General features: G+C 52.3%; 1 protein-coding gene and 2 non-coding genes across 3 annotated transcripts in view; 1 reads left to right on the top strand and 2 right to left on the bottom strand.

Moving 5' to 3' along the window:
- The window catches only part of VAC14 (VAC14 component of PIKFYVE complex), a 58,749-nt gene extending 45,610 nt beyond the window's left edge, over positions 1-13,139 (bottom strand). Inside the window, exons 1-10 of the mRNA XM_054296303.1 lie at positions 13,005-13,139; positions 9,642-9,792; positions 8,857-9,024; positions 8,094-8,156; positions 7,021-7,128; positions 6,250-6,359; positions 5,200-5,306; positions 4,080-4,214; positions 3,659-3,811; positions 1,557-1,611 (exon numbers count right to left, since the gene is read on the bottom strand). Of these exons, the coding sequence (XP_054152278.1) occupies positions 1,557-1,611; positions 3,659-3,811; positions 4,080-4,214; positions 5,200-5,306; positions 6,250-6,359; positions 7,021-7,128; positions 8,094-8,156; positions 8,857-9,024; positions 9,642-9,792; positions 13,005-13,108 (1,154 nt within the window). The 5' untranslated portion in view covers positions 13,109-13,139. The remainder of the gene's footprint in view (positions 1-1,556; positions 1,612-3,658; positions 3,812-4,079; positions 4,215-5,199; positions 5,307-6,249; positions 6,360-7,020; positions 7,129-8,093; positions 8,157-8,856; positions 9,025-9,641; positions 9,793-13,004) is intronic.
- On the bottom strand, positions 2,576-2,646 carry TRNAG-GCC (transfer RNA glycine (anticodon GCC)). Its single transcript has one exon. It is a non-coding gene; the product is annotated as a tRNA-Gly (tRNA).
- TRNAG-GCC (transfer RNA glycine (anticodon GCC)) lies at positions 10,628-10,698 on the top strand. The gene has a single exon. It is a non-coding gene; the product is annotated as a tRNA-Gly (tRNA).
- Positions 13,140-14,429: the final 1,290 nt, after the last annotated feature.

Here is a 14,429-nt window from a genome sequence, read left to right as displayed (position 1 = left end):
CTTAAAAGGCAGCTGCAACTTCCTCTGCTTGCAGGCTTTCCAGCTTTTCCCAGCAACACAGCGGCGTCCTGCAGTCCTGCCTTGACACCCAGTGGGCATTCAGCGTGCGGCAGCTGCCGCTCCCCGGTGTGAGTTATGGCTGCTGAGGGCCACGGGTGCCAGCTCCCGCCTTCCTCCAGCTCCAGCCAAGCCACACAGCCTGAGCAATGCATGGAGCACCAGGCAGATGTCCAGGGCTCCTGTCAGCCGTGTACAGCCCTCCCCCAATCCCCTGTCAGTCCCCCACAACCGATGCAGCGATGAAAATTATTCAGGTGCCAACACTGGACCCGCAGAGAGGTCACACAGGGCAGGTAAACCCCATGGTGAAGCCTGGAGTCTCCTGTTGAAAAGGGCAAAGGAGGGCTCAGGAAAAAGTCCCTCTGCAAAGCCAGGTCTCTTAAAGATATGGAGGGTCTTGCCTTCTGTCCCAGATGGTTTTCCCTGGTGGTTGAGTTGCTGACAGAACATTTCAGCTCGAGCAGCTGTTTTCCTTCCAGCTCTCAGTGACACTGGGACAAGTCAGCCCAGCTCTCCCTGCTTCTGACCCTCTTCAGTTTTCACTCCTTCTCTCCCTCATGTACAAGATCTTCAGCACAGAGCCATGGCTATCACTTGTCCTCCTGACTCAACACCTCTTCTTTTTCTTTCCCCACCCAGCTCCCCATTTCAGCCCTATGCACATCCACTTCTGCACTTGCTAAACTTCAAGGGTTGAGCAGGGTCAGGACACACCAACCACAAAAAAGTCAGGGAAAATAATTTAACTACCATAAAGCAACATTCAGGTGCCAATGAAATGACCTGTACTTCCAAGAGAGAAAGAAATTAAGGACATCATTAAGATCAAGGAGTAGCTGGGCTGTGCAGAAATGCAAAAAAGGAACAGAGAGTACAGACCATCAACTTGAAAAGCTGATGCTTGCACTGCTCTGGATGTATTGTGATGGGCATCACGCTGGTAGGATGCAGCTAAAGCAAGGCAATCCTATTTTGGGGATCACAACAACAAATAAAAATAAGCATCAGCACAATGAAAGTGTTGGAAATCACTGCCTCTGAGTAAAGGAATTGCAGGCAGCAGGAGGAAAGGAAAGCTATTAGAACAGATGGATTTGTCCCCCAGTTCAGATAGCTGGATGGGAAGAAAGTTATTTGCAGGGGAAATCGTGCTGGGCAGGGCTGACAAACGCCACAAAAGGCTGGCAGGAGGCCAAGACCTGCTCAGCCCTAGGTACAGCCCCACAGACCTGGGCTGTGGTAGGCTGCCAAGACAGCAGCATGGAAAGGGTCAGGCTCTTCAGGGAAGAAAAACCTCAGTTCATCATACAGTCAAGACATTTTGGTGTAAATACATCAGAGACAAGCAGTCAGCTGCTAGAGCATCCCCAGTCATCCACCCTACTGGGACCCAAGAGACCCCAAATGCCTCCCAGCCCAGCCTCTCAGTCATTATCTGTACCCCAAGAAGCCTTCCCTTCTTCTCAAGCCCCTCTGAAGCAACAAACAGACCATACCTGGTTACTGTGAAGACACCACTGTTGCTGGAGTCACCAGATGCATCCAGAGAACCTGAGGGCAGAAAAAGAGGAGACACAGCTAGTGGGGTGATGGGGAAGGTAGACAGCAGGATTGAGAGGCTGGAGAGCTGCATGACCTTCCTCAAAGATATCACCAGTCCTTGTCTGAGGGTCCAGGGACCCAAGGGAACCCTTCTACCCTTCTGCCTGCAGTGAGCATTTCACTCTCCTTGTCAAGCCCTTCTCTGCTGCCAGACAAGCTGGTACAGAACTGCACTTCCCCAGCAAAATACAGATGGGCACAGCTTCAGACCACTGCCCCAAACTGAGTCCCCTCCTCTGTAAGAGAGACCCAGACACATCCTGCCGATGGTCCCAACCATTCTCAAAGAAGTAGCTCAGGGCTACAGAGCTGCCTTTGACTCCTGATTTCAATTCCTGAATATACCACATGCATAGAGAAGGTAGAATTCAACTCAGGAAATCTCCACTTGGCCATAGCCTGACTCCAGGCCAAAGCCAAGTGACTCAAACAGCTTTCCAACCTCTGCTCCATGCTAAAACTGGGTCTCACAAGCACGGTGACAAAGCATTACAAGATGAACTTGACTCTTTGTGCCCCCTTGTGCCAACAGCCTCTACTCACACAAGCAACATCACCACATCAGCACACCCAAGGAACAGAGCTGAGTTTCTCATAGAAAGGCATCAGAATTTTATCTGATCCTGACTGCTTCAAGGTGCAATTTGATACCAGAGGAGTTCAAAATAAAGCAATTAAGCTTTCTGTTGATCTTTTAAAAGTCTTCTGTGATAGATTTTAATGCAAGAGATACAATACTGCTGTGCTACGGCAGTAAATTTTTCTGCTTTATCTCTTCTAGTAAAAAAAACTGTACAGAGGTAGGTAATGAAAGCTTTTGAACCTTTGTTGAAGACTAAGATGCTTATTTAGACTGATATTTGGATGTGCCTGGGTCCACGTTACACATAAAAACCAGAAGGAAAAAGCAACTTGCATTGGCCGGGAATCGAACCCGGGCCTCCCGCGTGGCAGGCGAGAATTCTACCACTGAACCACCAATGCTGTCCTGTCTGCACCTCCCCGCGCCTGCAGCGTGCTCCTGCCATCCCAACTGCTGCCCACGCCCCCACTGCCACCACACCCTGCCCGGGCAGCTCCCCCAGCAGCCCCCGGCTTCCCCGCCTTCCACTGCTGCTGTCGGACAAGGAAATCCTCCAGTCTTCATCCCATCCTCCTGCTCCCTCTCACGGCAGGATTTTCCAAAAGCCCTGGTGGGCGTGTTACAGGAGAGCACTGGACTGAAGGCACAGCTTTAGAAGAACTCAAAGATGAGCCCTTGAGATTTACACATTAACACATATTTCACACACCTAGACAACAAAGATGTGTTGTGACAGACGAAATGTTTATGCCAAGATCACAGCATCCAAGGGATGTTGGAGGGCAAACACCACTGCTGTTCCCAAGCATTGATTCATGGGCACCACTTTGTTTCTTTCACGTGAACACTCCTTCAGGTCTCCCATCCCATTTGCAAACTCGCACCTTTTATGTTCTGGAAATTTTAGGACTGGGACAATACCTGCAAGATGGTCTGGAGAGCACCATGAATCTGGAAATGATCCAAAATTCTTCTCCTTTCTGTTCTCTACCCTTCCCCACTACACACATCCTCCTCCATGAACATGCTGATGCTCTCCCAAGACTAACACAGCTCTCTGAGCACTTCTCTGGGTCATGATGCCTGCTCCCAACCTAGAAATTATCTTTTTCAGGTCAACTTGATGACTAAGTTGAAGGGGAGCATGGTGAGAGGATGGGGATGCTCACCAGGGCATGCAGCAATGCAGCACCACCTGGGCTCCAGGTCAGACCAATGACCCTCTCATGGAGCCTTCAACAAGTGTGTCTGTCTCACCAGAGGATCATCTATGCAACATGTTTCCAAATAAAGCACAGAGGTCCCATGTACTCTAAGCAGCTTCAGGACACCAAACCAACTCAAGAACTTCTTTTGAGAACATTCCCTCAACCTTCCTTACACCTCTACTGGCCCAGACCAACTGGGACTCACCAGCAGTGACTGCCTCTGGCCTGGAGAGGGACTCCTCTGAGGTGGGCTCTGCTGGTACAGTCATTGATGGCTTGGCCTCATCCATTTCATCATCCTCTGGGATGACCAGCTTCATCAGGCTCTGGTTGCACACGTTTGCCACCTCCTTGATGTCTGAGTGAAGGCAGTGTAAGGAACATGCAGTCCCACACGTGGGCAGGTGCTGGCCATGGAGAAGCCACTGCAGCCCCATCAGAGCTGCCCTAGCCCAGCCACTGCAAGCCCCCTCACATCCAAAGGGCACTGTGGGTGTTAGCACTTGGTGGGAGAACTTTTCCTGGACCTGCACCCCAAGGGCAGGAAGCAGGCAGTGGAACAGGCGTTTCCCTGAGGGTTTCTGCAGCAGGAATGGAAGGGGAGCAGCTCTGAGCTACAAGGATACTCTTCTTGCGGTCGTCGTAGGACAGACACGGCAGGACGGCCGTCAGGATCCCTGAGGAGTACGGCAGCATCACCCGGCCGGCCAGCTGGATGAACTCCCGCATCCAGCACATGGCTGTCAGCTGGATCACGTCATCTGCAACACACCAGACAAGCAAAGGTGAGGGAAAGGGCAGCACGGGCTCCACAGGCCAAGGACCACCTGCAAGCAAGGAGCTGCCTCTGCTCCATCCCGAGAGAAGCTCATCTGAGACAGTTTAGTTCCAGAGATCAGTGAGATCTGAACTTTCAGTGAGCTTGAGATGAAATACAATCATTAGGTTTCAGTTAACCCAGTTCAACCCATAATGCAGGTTTCCTCATTTACAAGTATTCTCTCAAGCTTCCCAATGCATGAAGATATTTCTTCAGTCATACTCACTGCAGCTGTGTGTCTGGGTCTAGCATCATTCCTAGAGGTGGGGTTTTAACAACCTCCCTAAATTCTGGAAGAGGCACCACTGCCATGGCACTCTGCAGATGCAAGGCCAGATTTTAAGCTTAAACAGTATAAATTCATTGGGAGTTAGTTTAATCAAGAGCAATCAATCTATCTATACTTTTCTATCTCTGAGGAAACCCACTCCCATTCAGCAACATTTAAAGACTGCAATGGGCAAAACCTGGGAAGAAGATCCTTCTCAGGAAACATATCCAGCTGCAGCTGTAACTCTCTGCCTACACAGCAGACCCAAGGGAGCTACAGTGCAGCACTGGCACAGAGCCCACACACATCCTTATCACTCTGACCTATGCACCAAGTGCCACCAGAGGTTACAGTAAGACCTAAAGGAGATCCTCCCAGAAGTGCTGGATATCCACAGCTGCCAAATATTTTTTAGGCATCTCCATTTTGGATGATGCCAGATCTGTGTTCTGGCTGGGGAATCTGCAATACAAAAGCAGTTGTGCCAGCTACAGGAGAGCTGCCTGTAACCTCCTTTCAGCAGGATTTCCATGAACAGTGACAAAAAAAGGTGAGCAGCTAAGCTGGTGAAGAGCCTGCTGGAAAACTGGCCTGAATCTACAGTCAGCCCCACAAACCAGGAGGCTGGTGCTACTGCCTGGTCCTGTGCACTCACCTGCTGCCTGACAGTGGATCACCAGGATATTGGCCATTTCTGCAAACTTCACACTGGAGGGATTCTTCTTGATCTCCTTGAGGAATTCCCCAAGAGCCACCTCACACCTGTGGAGAGGCAGAGCAACTGGTTAGCACTTGATGGCCTCAGAGCAATTAGGGAGACCTTATGGAGACTGTCTTCTCCAGGTGCACATGGAGGGGTGCTGGTGGCATAGCAGAAGTGTCTTTGCACAGAGGCAGGGGCAGGAAAGATGAAGCTGACAAGTTCACCCTGCCCCACAGCAGAGACTGCACACAGGTGCAAGGACAGAGGTGATGGCAGCACAGAGCCCCCCACAGCCACCCAGGTTCTGTGGATATGGAGGTGCCTGGGATGAGGAGCAGTGGGGCAGATGGTACCCAAAGCTTTCAGTGCTTGTTCCTTGACATGGGGATGCTGGGAAAAAAAAGATATAGGGAGGATCCAGAAAGGCTTTGCAGGATAGACCCAGGCCAGTGTCACCACTTACTTATGCCTTACAAAACCAGTCCAGTCACTCTCTCCTAGCACAAAGTGCCAAGTCCTTTGACTTCCCTGAGAACACGCAGACATTCCTGCACTTCAAAATGCCTCTGTCTTGGGACCAGCAGTGTATCTGTGGAGCAAGATCCCAATCCTTGCTTCTCTTCTCCAGCCAGGAGATGCTGGGCTGGAGCTCTACCTTGCCAAGAAAGTTTCTTATGCTGCAAGTTTCTTCAGAGAGCTCATCCCCATCCCAGAACCACACATGAGACTCTGTGGCTCTGAAATCAGGTGCTGGGAAGGCAACAACTCGACCAAGCCAAAACAGTTTGACCCCCAGCAGAGAGTAGGGCATCCTCCACGACCATGGGACAGGGGAGACCCTTGCCAAGGACAATGTGATCCACTGCCCAAGCCAATTTGTCCCTCACCACACACATGGAGCTTCACTGCAGTTACACACAAGAGTTGGAAATCAATAGAGAAAGTGATGGGTGAACAGCAAACACGACACAGTCCTTGCAACCAGCCAGCCTCCACACTCACATTTTCCGTATATCCTTGCTGTTGTCTCCCAGGATCTGGAAGAGTCCATCTAGGATTTCTGGAAGGTAATCCAAGAGGTTGATATCAGGCACAGACTCTAAGACCAGGATCTAGATCAGAGAGGAATACAAAAGAAGAGTTTTCAAGATGCTGACCAACATCACCAGCCCAAATCTGGCAGGATACTGAGGAATTCAGAGCTGAGCTGTGTGGGATAGGGGGAAGGAAAAGAGGGCACTGTGGAGTTGTCCATCCTGGGAAGCAGCTGAACTAGCACAGCAAGCAAGCAATCAGCCTGCAGCAGTGCTGCATTTCCAATCACAGCTCTGCTAAACAAAGCAGGGATCAGGAATGACTGCCAAGACACCACAGAAAGGAGAAAGCAAGTGGAGTTCCCTTGCCTCCTGGAGAGCAACATCCCTCCATCACCTCTGCATGATGGAAAGCAGCCTAGCACCATCCCTTGGGAAACTGTAACCTCTAGAGCACACTATGTCCATTTATACAAGCAACATTTGGAGCGTACTTTGTAACTTGGTGTGCCATGCTCTGAACAGGCTGGCAGAAGTATCATGTCCCTGCCACTGCAACAACAAGGTGACAGGGAGTAGGACTTTTTAAAGAAGCAGGTAAAAAAACTGCTGACTTAAAAACCAGCCCAAATAAATCCAGGAGCCTGAGCTCACACATTGCCATGGATATCTGCAGTTTCCCTGGACATGGGAAGCTGATGGAGTTCGGAGTGGCACACAGAGCACCCCGTGCACCTACCCAGGATATGATGAACTGGCGGGCGTACTGGTTGTTGGAGTAAATCCTCTCCCGCAGCAGTGGGATGAAGCCCACCAGGTCGAACTGGTTGCTCTCTGTCACGATATCCTGCAGAGCCCAAGCAGAGGGTGTTAGAATGACTGGCAGCATGCAGCAACCCTAGCCCAGTCTTTTTAAGCCATGTGACAGGAAAAAGATGACAAGCATGAGTCTGCAGGTCAGGAGACCTGGGGAGAAGGAATCATGCAGTTTATCCAGGCAATGAGCTGGCAATCCCCCTCAGGCAGAGACTAATGCTGAGCACGACCCACACAGGGATGCTCCTGCCTGCTGTGCGCCAGCCTGGCTGAACAGGAAGATGGGAAGCTTCTCTAATTCATGCCTCAGTGCTGTGCTGCACACATGAGCAAGCACTTCTGATGCAGCCACGTGGATGTGGTGGGAGAGTCTCCTGACTTCCCTTTACAGCTCTTTCCACACGCTTGGTAGATTTTGCTGCACAGCCGCGTCCCTGGCCTTGGTGTAGTGGAGCAGATCTCCCAACAGGAAGGTTTGCAGCAGCAGACTGGTGTGATAACAAGGAGCAAGGGCAGGGCCTGGCAGGAAGCTGCTCACCTCTGAACAGCAGCAGAAAAGGAAATGGGAGGTCTATGGCAGTAAAAGCCCATCAGCAGGCAGAACAGGAACGGGAACCAAGCCCACAGCCTGAAGTAGTAACAGAAGCTCCACTCACATCATGACTCCCTCAGGCAAGGGAGAGAGCAGAGGAACAGCTCTCCTGCTGCCTGGCACAGCACTGCAACCCTCAGACTCAAACCTTGCTTCCACCAGCTCCCATGAGCTGAATGCACACAAGGCACTGCGTTAACCCACCAACCTCTCCACCCAGCTGCCTGAGAAGGCCACCAGAGCCTTGACTGAAGAGGCTGCAGTCAATGAGAGAAAAAATGTTTTTACAGCAACCACAGGACAGAGGTGGGATGGCTTTAGCAGCTGCAGCCTTGGGGACTGACATGTTCCCAGCCAGGACATGGCACCAGCTTGCACCAAGGACTCTTGGAGAGCAAAAATACCTTGAGGAGCCGATCAAGGAGCTCAGAGCCACTTTTAACATTTGGGTCAGGATCAGCAGCCAGCTGTGAAAGACAGAAACAAAGAAACATTGCAACAGTGGGTCCCAGGCCTGCCCCCTGCTCTGCAGCACAGCTCCCAGTGGGCTCACAGGACTGTTACTCTCCTTTCACAATACAAGGAGAGACATACAGAAGTCCCTTTATCTCCAACTTCTTATTAGGTGCCAAAAAATTCTCCTGAGAGACTTCTCCCCTAAGGGGGAGACCAAGCACACATCACCTTCCCAAGCTATGCAGGTTTTCATGGACCAGCAGTCACACTCTCAAAGACCAGAGAAATGCAGGTTACCATGAAAATCTGCAAAGGCAGACACACACAGACAAAGTTTTGACACTACACACCCAACAAAGCCAAAGTGCTGCAGAGCCACTTTGCCTGCAGCAGCTCTCTCAGGCTCATTTTCTAATACCATTCAACAAGGAGCAGGAGAATACATCCTGGAGGTGAGGACAGACAACAAGGTATCTTACAGTCAACTTCATACCCACAGTACCAGTGGCTACTGTGTAGAAACTGCTCATTTTGCTGATCCTTGTGGGTCCCTTCCAACTCAGAATATTCTGTGATTCTGTGCTTCAGACCTGTCTGGGTCAAAGTAAACCAGTTTGCTTGGAAAGAAAACCTCGGACAACTTGGTTTGACTTGGAGATGATGACGACTAGTCCTCAAAAAGCACCTGGGGGTTAAGAGGAAGCTTCTTACCTTGCTGAGGCCATCAAAGAGCACATTGAAGTGTGGGAGGACAGAGCCCCTGGCCACCTTGACAATGTTGTAGAGAGCCTCGCAGGCGTAGTACCGCAGGCGACTGTCAGCATCGTTGAAACACGTCAGCACCGGCTCAATCAGCTCCTTCAGGTACAGCCCAGAGTCCTGGGGGCACCACGACACTGCTTAGCTAAGGACCATGCCACAGACAGGGGGAAGGGATGGTGCTGCCCTGGAACTGCAAATACTCAGGCTTGTGATGGCTTTGGTGCACCTATGCTGGGCAGGATTTACTAATGAATTTTAAAATTTATTACTGAATGTTGTTATTCAGGTACAGTGAGAGCAATCAGGTTTTCTGGGTATCTGCCTCATCTCCTGCCTTCAGGGCAGAGGGAGCCAGGGATGGATTTCTGTGTGGGCCAGTGTCAGCAGGGCACAGCAGGAGATGGAAGGGCTGCAACTCTTGTCAGCTTTTTTAACACAAACTAGCACCCAACCTGCTACGTCTAGTCCTACTGCTGGAAACTGAAGAGGGACAGGAGCCCTTTAACCACACCTAGGCAGCTGCCAAGGTGTAACTCAGACCAGAAGGTGCTCCTGGGCCCAGAGGGTGTGTGGCTGTGTGTGCTGGGGAAACTCCAACACAAGGCAGTTGTAGGCTGCAATGCAGGGAGGGAGCTGCAGGGCCACCAGCCTGACTCTTCCTACCACACTGGCCCAAGAGGAGCTGCTGTTCTCTCACCACAACCTGCACAAACCAAAAACCCCACCATACCTACCTTGCCCAGGGCAATGGAGCAAGCAGCGAGGCCAATGAGTCCTCCCTTCCGGCTGTGGGGGTGCTGGGAGAGCGCAAACTCCTGGGACAGGATCTGGATCACGTGCTTGATCTGGGATGTGTTGTTCTGAGCCACAAACTCTCGTACCAGCCTGGGGAGAGAACGGGGAGGCACACAGGGAGGTTTAGGTTCTGGCTGAAACAAACATTGAGGGGCTTGGTGATGGAGACAGGGACTTTCAGGGACTTTCACAAAAAGCATCTGAAAAAGCAGTACTGAAATGGGGAATCCTTAAGGAACCAAAAAGTGAAACCAGAGCTCTCCCCTCCTCTCCACTCAAATCCACCAGCAGCTCCCTGCCCTCCTGCTGCTCCAGCCTGCAGCCTCCAACATGTTCATAAACTCTCAGCCCATGCTGTGCTCTCAAGGGCCAACCCAGTGCAGCTGTGTGCTTGCACAGAAGTGACCAGGTCTTCAAACACCCTCTCCAACACAGCAGGTTATCAGGGTCGTTTACCCCCAGCATGGCACAGGATGGGAACTCATCCCAGCTGGTGGCTTGGCAATGAATTGCTGCCCACCAGGCCTACACACAGTGCCATGGTTTTGAACCCTTCCTGCCACCCATAGGGTGGCAGTGCTTTAGTTAATGCCCCATATATTTAACTTTACTACTAACAGTATATTTCAATATATTCTTAAATAGCCCGATATTTAACAAAAAGCCAACACAGCTTCCATATACAATACCTGCTTCTCCCTAGGAACTTGCAGCTCATTATCCAGCGATAATTAACACATCAGCTGTGGATGAAGAAACCCATATCCCTGCTCCTGCCTACGGAACTGCTTCCAAGTTCCAGCTTGCCCACCCAGCCCTTCAGCCTCAGTCTACTGTTGGCAGAGCTCCTGGCCAGGCAGGGGTGTAGACAGGGGCACAGGCAGCAGGGCAGGCTCTGGTGCAGGCAGGGGTCCAGGCAGCAGGAGCATTGGTGGTTCAGTGGTAGAATTCTCGCCTGCCACGCGGGAGGCCCGGGTTCGATTCCCGGCCAATGCAGTGCTCTTTTCCTCCTTTTTGCTTGTATTCCTATCCATAATGCAGATTTAGGCACCTCAAAAACTTGCCTAAGTAAGCATCTTTACCTTAACTGCCAAAAAAGGTGTGAAAGCTTTCACTGCCTAACTCCACAGAGGGTTTCTTTGGCACTATGTGAATCTCGCACTTTATAATCCACGAAAACCATTATAGAAGATGTTTATGAACTTTCCCTCCTCAAAATTACAAACACCAGCTCTATTCTCATCTCACTCTGTGCAAAGCAGCTGCTCCCTTTTGCCCTGGGGATACCAGGCAGTCCCTCCCTCACTCTCCCTAATCCAAAGCCAAATTCTTCAACAGTTACAGCCTGATCCACATTCACAGACTGCTTTAGAGATAATGGCTCCATTTCCAGTCCTGCTCTAAGAAGAGAAACACACTGAGCTTGAGCATGACAGACCACTGGGGTGATCATTTTACTACCTACATTTTACAGACGCAGCTTTGTTTAAACAGGAGTAAGCTTACAAACTTCCTTCATGAGTTTAAAGGACTCAAGATTAAATTAATGAGGCAAAGAGTGCAGCATCAGAGCCTGCAAGCATCAGGAGCTCTTCCTGCATTATCAGCTGAAGGAGGAGGCGGTTCCTGAGTAAAGAGGCAGCAAGTCCCTCCTGGCTTGATGCCATGGACATGGAAGTGATGCTGTTGGGGCCATTCTATGATGGCTTTTGGATGAACTACACCTGTGAAATCTGTAGAAAAGGTTGGCCCTTGCCTTTTTCCTTCTCACACTCTTCCCAAGTTGTACTTCCAGCTTGATCGGATGAACTGCCTGACCCCAAAGCAGACTTTGGTTGGTGCAAGGCCAGCATAAACCCTTAATCCTGGGGCAGAGTAAGCTGAAGCAGAGCTGCTTGGATAAGGCACAGAGTATCACCCCTCACAATGCAGCAAAGAAGTTACTCAAGTACTCCTGAGGCTGGAGTTATGAGGACACTGCAAGAACCCCACCATGCAACACTGCAATCCACCCACAATAAATCATTCCTATAACAAAGAGAGAAAATGAGAGATAACTAGACACACCAAAGAGCAGAAGGGGCTTGCTGGGTTGGGTTTGAACCACAGCACACACTCCCCTTGTCCCAGGTGCCATTTTTCTCTGGACTTCTCACACAGCACCCTCCGTGTTCAAGGCAGGCAGTTCCCACATCACATCCCCGCTGAACTCAGCACAGCAACTCCATCCCCATATAACTGACTGCTGGCCTTGCAGGCTCACCATGGCCACATCTCCCACCCAAAACTCACCCACCAGTTTGGCCCATCGCCCCCAGCCCTGTGCAGGGCTGCACCCTGAGGCGATGTTTCAGATCTCCTGCAGGAGCTGAGCTCTCTGGCAGTGCCCAGAGAGGACACAGTCCTTCCCAGGGAAAGCTGTGGCCAAGCACGGCACCCAGACCAGCACAGCGAGGGTGAAAAGACAGGCAAGGAACGCGTACAAGGAACACCAAGGGGCATGGCCACACCAGAAGGTGCCCGCAGACCTTGGCATGATCCAAAAGGAAGGCCCCGATCTGCTGGAACAGCAGCTGTGCAGGAAGAACCAAGGGCAACACCCGATGGCCAGGGGTGACAGTAACCCTTCCCATGGCTCTAGCCAGGACCCAGAACGGGACAAGTCTGGGTGAGCCCTCGGGGGAGAGGCACCAGCACTCTACATGCGTCCCAATAGAGCAAGCAGTACATTTCCAAGGAACTCCTACAGGGATGCCACTCACGTATTCACCTCGCACCGGGCACCCACGGCCAGAACGAGCCTTCTGTCAGGGGCTCCTGGGATGCACCGGGAGCCAGCGGGTCCTCACGAGCACCAGGAGCTGGCACACTCGGGATAAGTTTCGGTGCCCGGTGGGACGGGGCAGGCAGACAGGGAGCAGCTCTGGGAAAGATCCCTGCTGCCCGAGCACCGCCCACGGCGCTGTCCCCGACAGGGTCACCGCGTCACCGTAGCCCCTGCCCGCAGGGTGCCAGGCCAGCAGCCCCGGTACCGCGGGGTGCCCGCCATCCCCGCAGTGCCCGCTCCCACCGGGCAGCCGGGCCGCTCCCTCCCGCCTCCCGCTGCACGGCTGGACCCGCCCAAGCATCACGGGCTGGCTCCCGCCACGCCGGGGCCGCAGGCAGCCCCAGCACCGCAACACCCCTCCCCGCCCTTCCCGGGGCACCGGGCCGGGCTCCCTGACCCAGCACCGGGGCCGCCCGCACCGGCACCGCCCTCATTCCCGCTGCCCTCCCGGTTCCCGGAGCCTCCCGCCGCTCACTTCTCTATCTCCAGGGCCGCCACCTTCCTCTTCTCGTAGAGTTTGTCGGTGAGCGCCCGCACCACGCCGGGCGTCAGCGGCGACAGGTCCCGCTCCGCGTTCATGGCCCCGCCGCCGCCACCGGCGGCCACGTGACCCCAGCCGGCAGCCGCGCACACGTGACCCCGGCGCGCCGCACAGCGCCCCCGCGCGGCGCGGAGACACGCGGCACCCACTCATTAACCGCGCCTCATTAACGGCAGCGTCATTAGCCAGAGACGCCTTGGCCAGCACAGCCCGAGGGGCACAGTCCCGGACCTGGCCACAGGCTGATGTCTAAAAGGATCTAGCAGCACTTAATCACTGATTAATTTAACATTTACCAAGTCATTCGACAGACTTTGCTGTAACCGTAACAGTCACTCAATTATCTATTAAGTGTTTAAATTGAACTCGCACATGCACCCACACAGACACACCGGTAGATGTTAGTAAGTGTCCCCAGCTGTACCTATTGAAATTCCCCTCAAGTGCCAGTGAAATACTTGGACCGAGTGCCCTGGTGTTCCTCAGCGGGTGAGGGTTGAGCCTCAGGGTGCGGTGGTACTGGTGCAGGCTGCAGCACTTCAGCTTGTGGCACAGACAGATTGGTTGTGCCTGTCCAAACATCTCCTTCCCAAAGGATTCCCCCTCTTGTGCCAGCACATCTGGCCACCTCACACTTCACAGGATGCCTTTTGAAGGTGATCAGGACATCTCATTTCAAGCTCCCTGTGGAGCACTTGGCACACCCAGCATGGAGATATTGTACCTTGGGAGAACCTGAGAGTCCAGACTAAACAGGAATTACTGGCAAGGGCAGGATTGTCAGCAAAAGGGACTGATGTGGTGAGCAGCTGTACCAAGAATGTGCACCTCATTGTGGATTTATCTGATGTTTGATAGAGAGAGGTAGGAACAGAAGATGCCTCTTCCACATCACGGAGCCTTTTCTGTGGGGCCAATGCCCAACTCTGTTGTGTTTGTACAAGTCGGACTGTTGCGTTTCTCCTTTTTATGTAATGGTTCTACCCTGGTTCTCTCCTCCCTCCCTTGTGCTGCCAGTTATCCCAACTCCTCCCCAGTTGCCTTGGAGACTAATATATTCTTTCTCAAATCCCTCCCTGGTGCCCTGTCTGTCACTTGGCGCTCCCACCCTTCTCTCTAGAAACTTCCAGCTAGAGCATCGAATGAGTGGAACAGGGGCTGGGGCCCCACCCTCAAGTTATCCCCATTGAGGTTCTCTCTAAGTCAATCTTTTGTATCCCACTCCCCTCTGAAACTCTATTTGCCAGAGGATCGACTCCTCCCCTGTCTCACTCCCTCCTTATAAGCTGTTGCAGCCTCCCTGACTTTCTCTTCAGCTGTTGGTTTTTTTGGGACCCAATGAACCTGGATTCACCACAG

The sequence above is a fragment of the Melozone crissalis genome, unplaced genomic scaffold, assembly GCF_028551555.1.
Source record: "Melozone crissalis strain CALT ecotype California unplaced genomic scaffold, PUWL_Pcris_2 ptg000007l_1, whole genome shotgun sequence".
Taxonomy (NCBI): Eukaryota; Metazoa; Chordata; class Aves; order Passeriformes; family Passerellidae; genus Melozone; species Melozone crissalis.
Note: the sequence above shows the minus strand (reverse complement) of the source record. Positions and strands in the feature narration are given on the sequence as shown.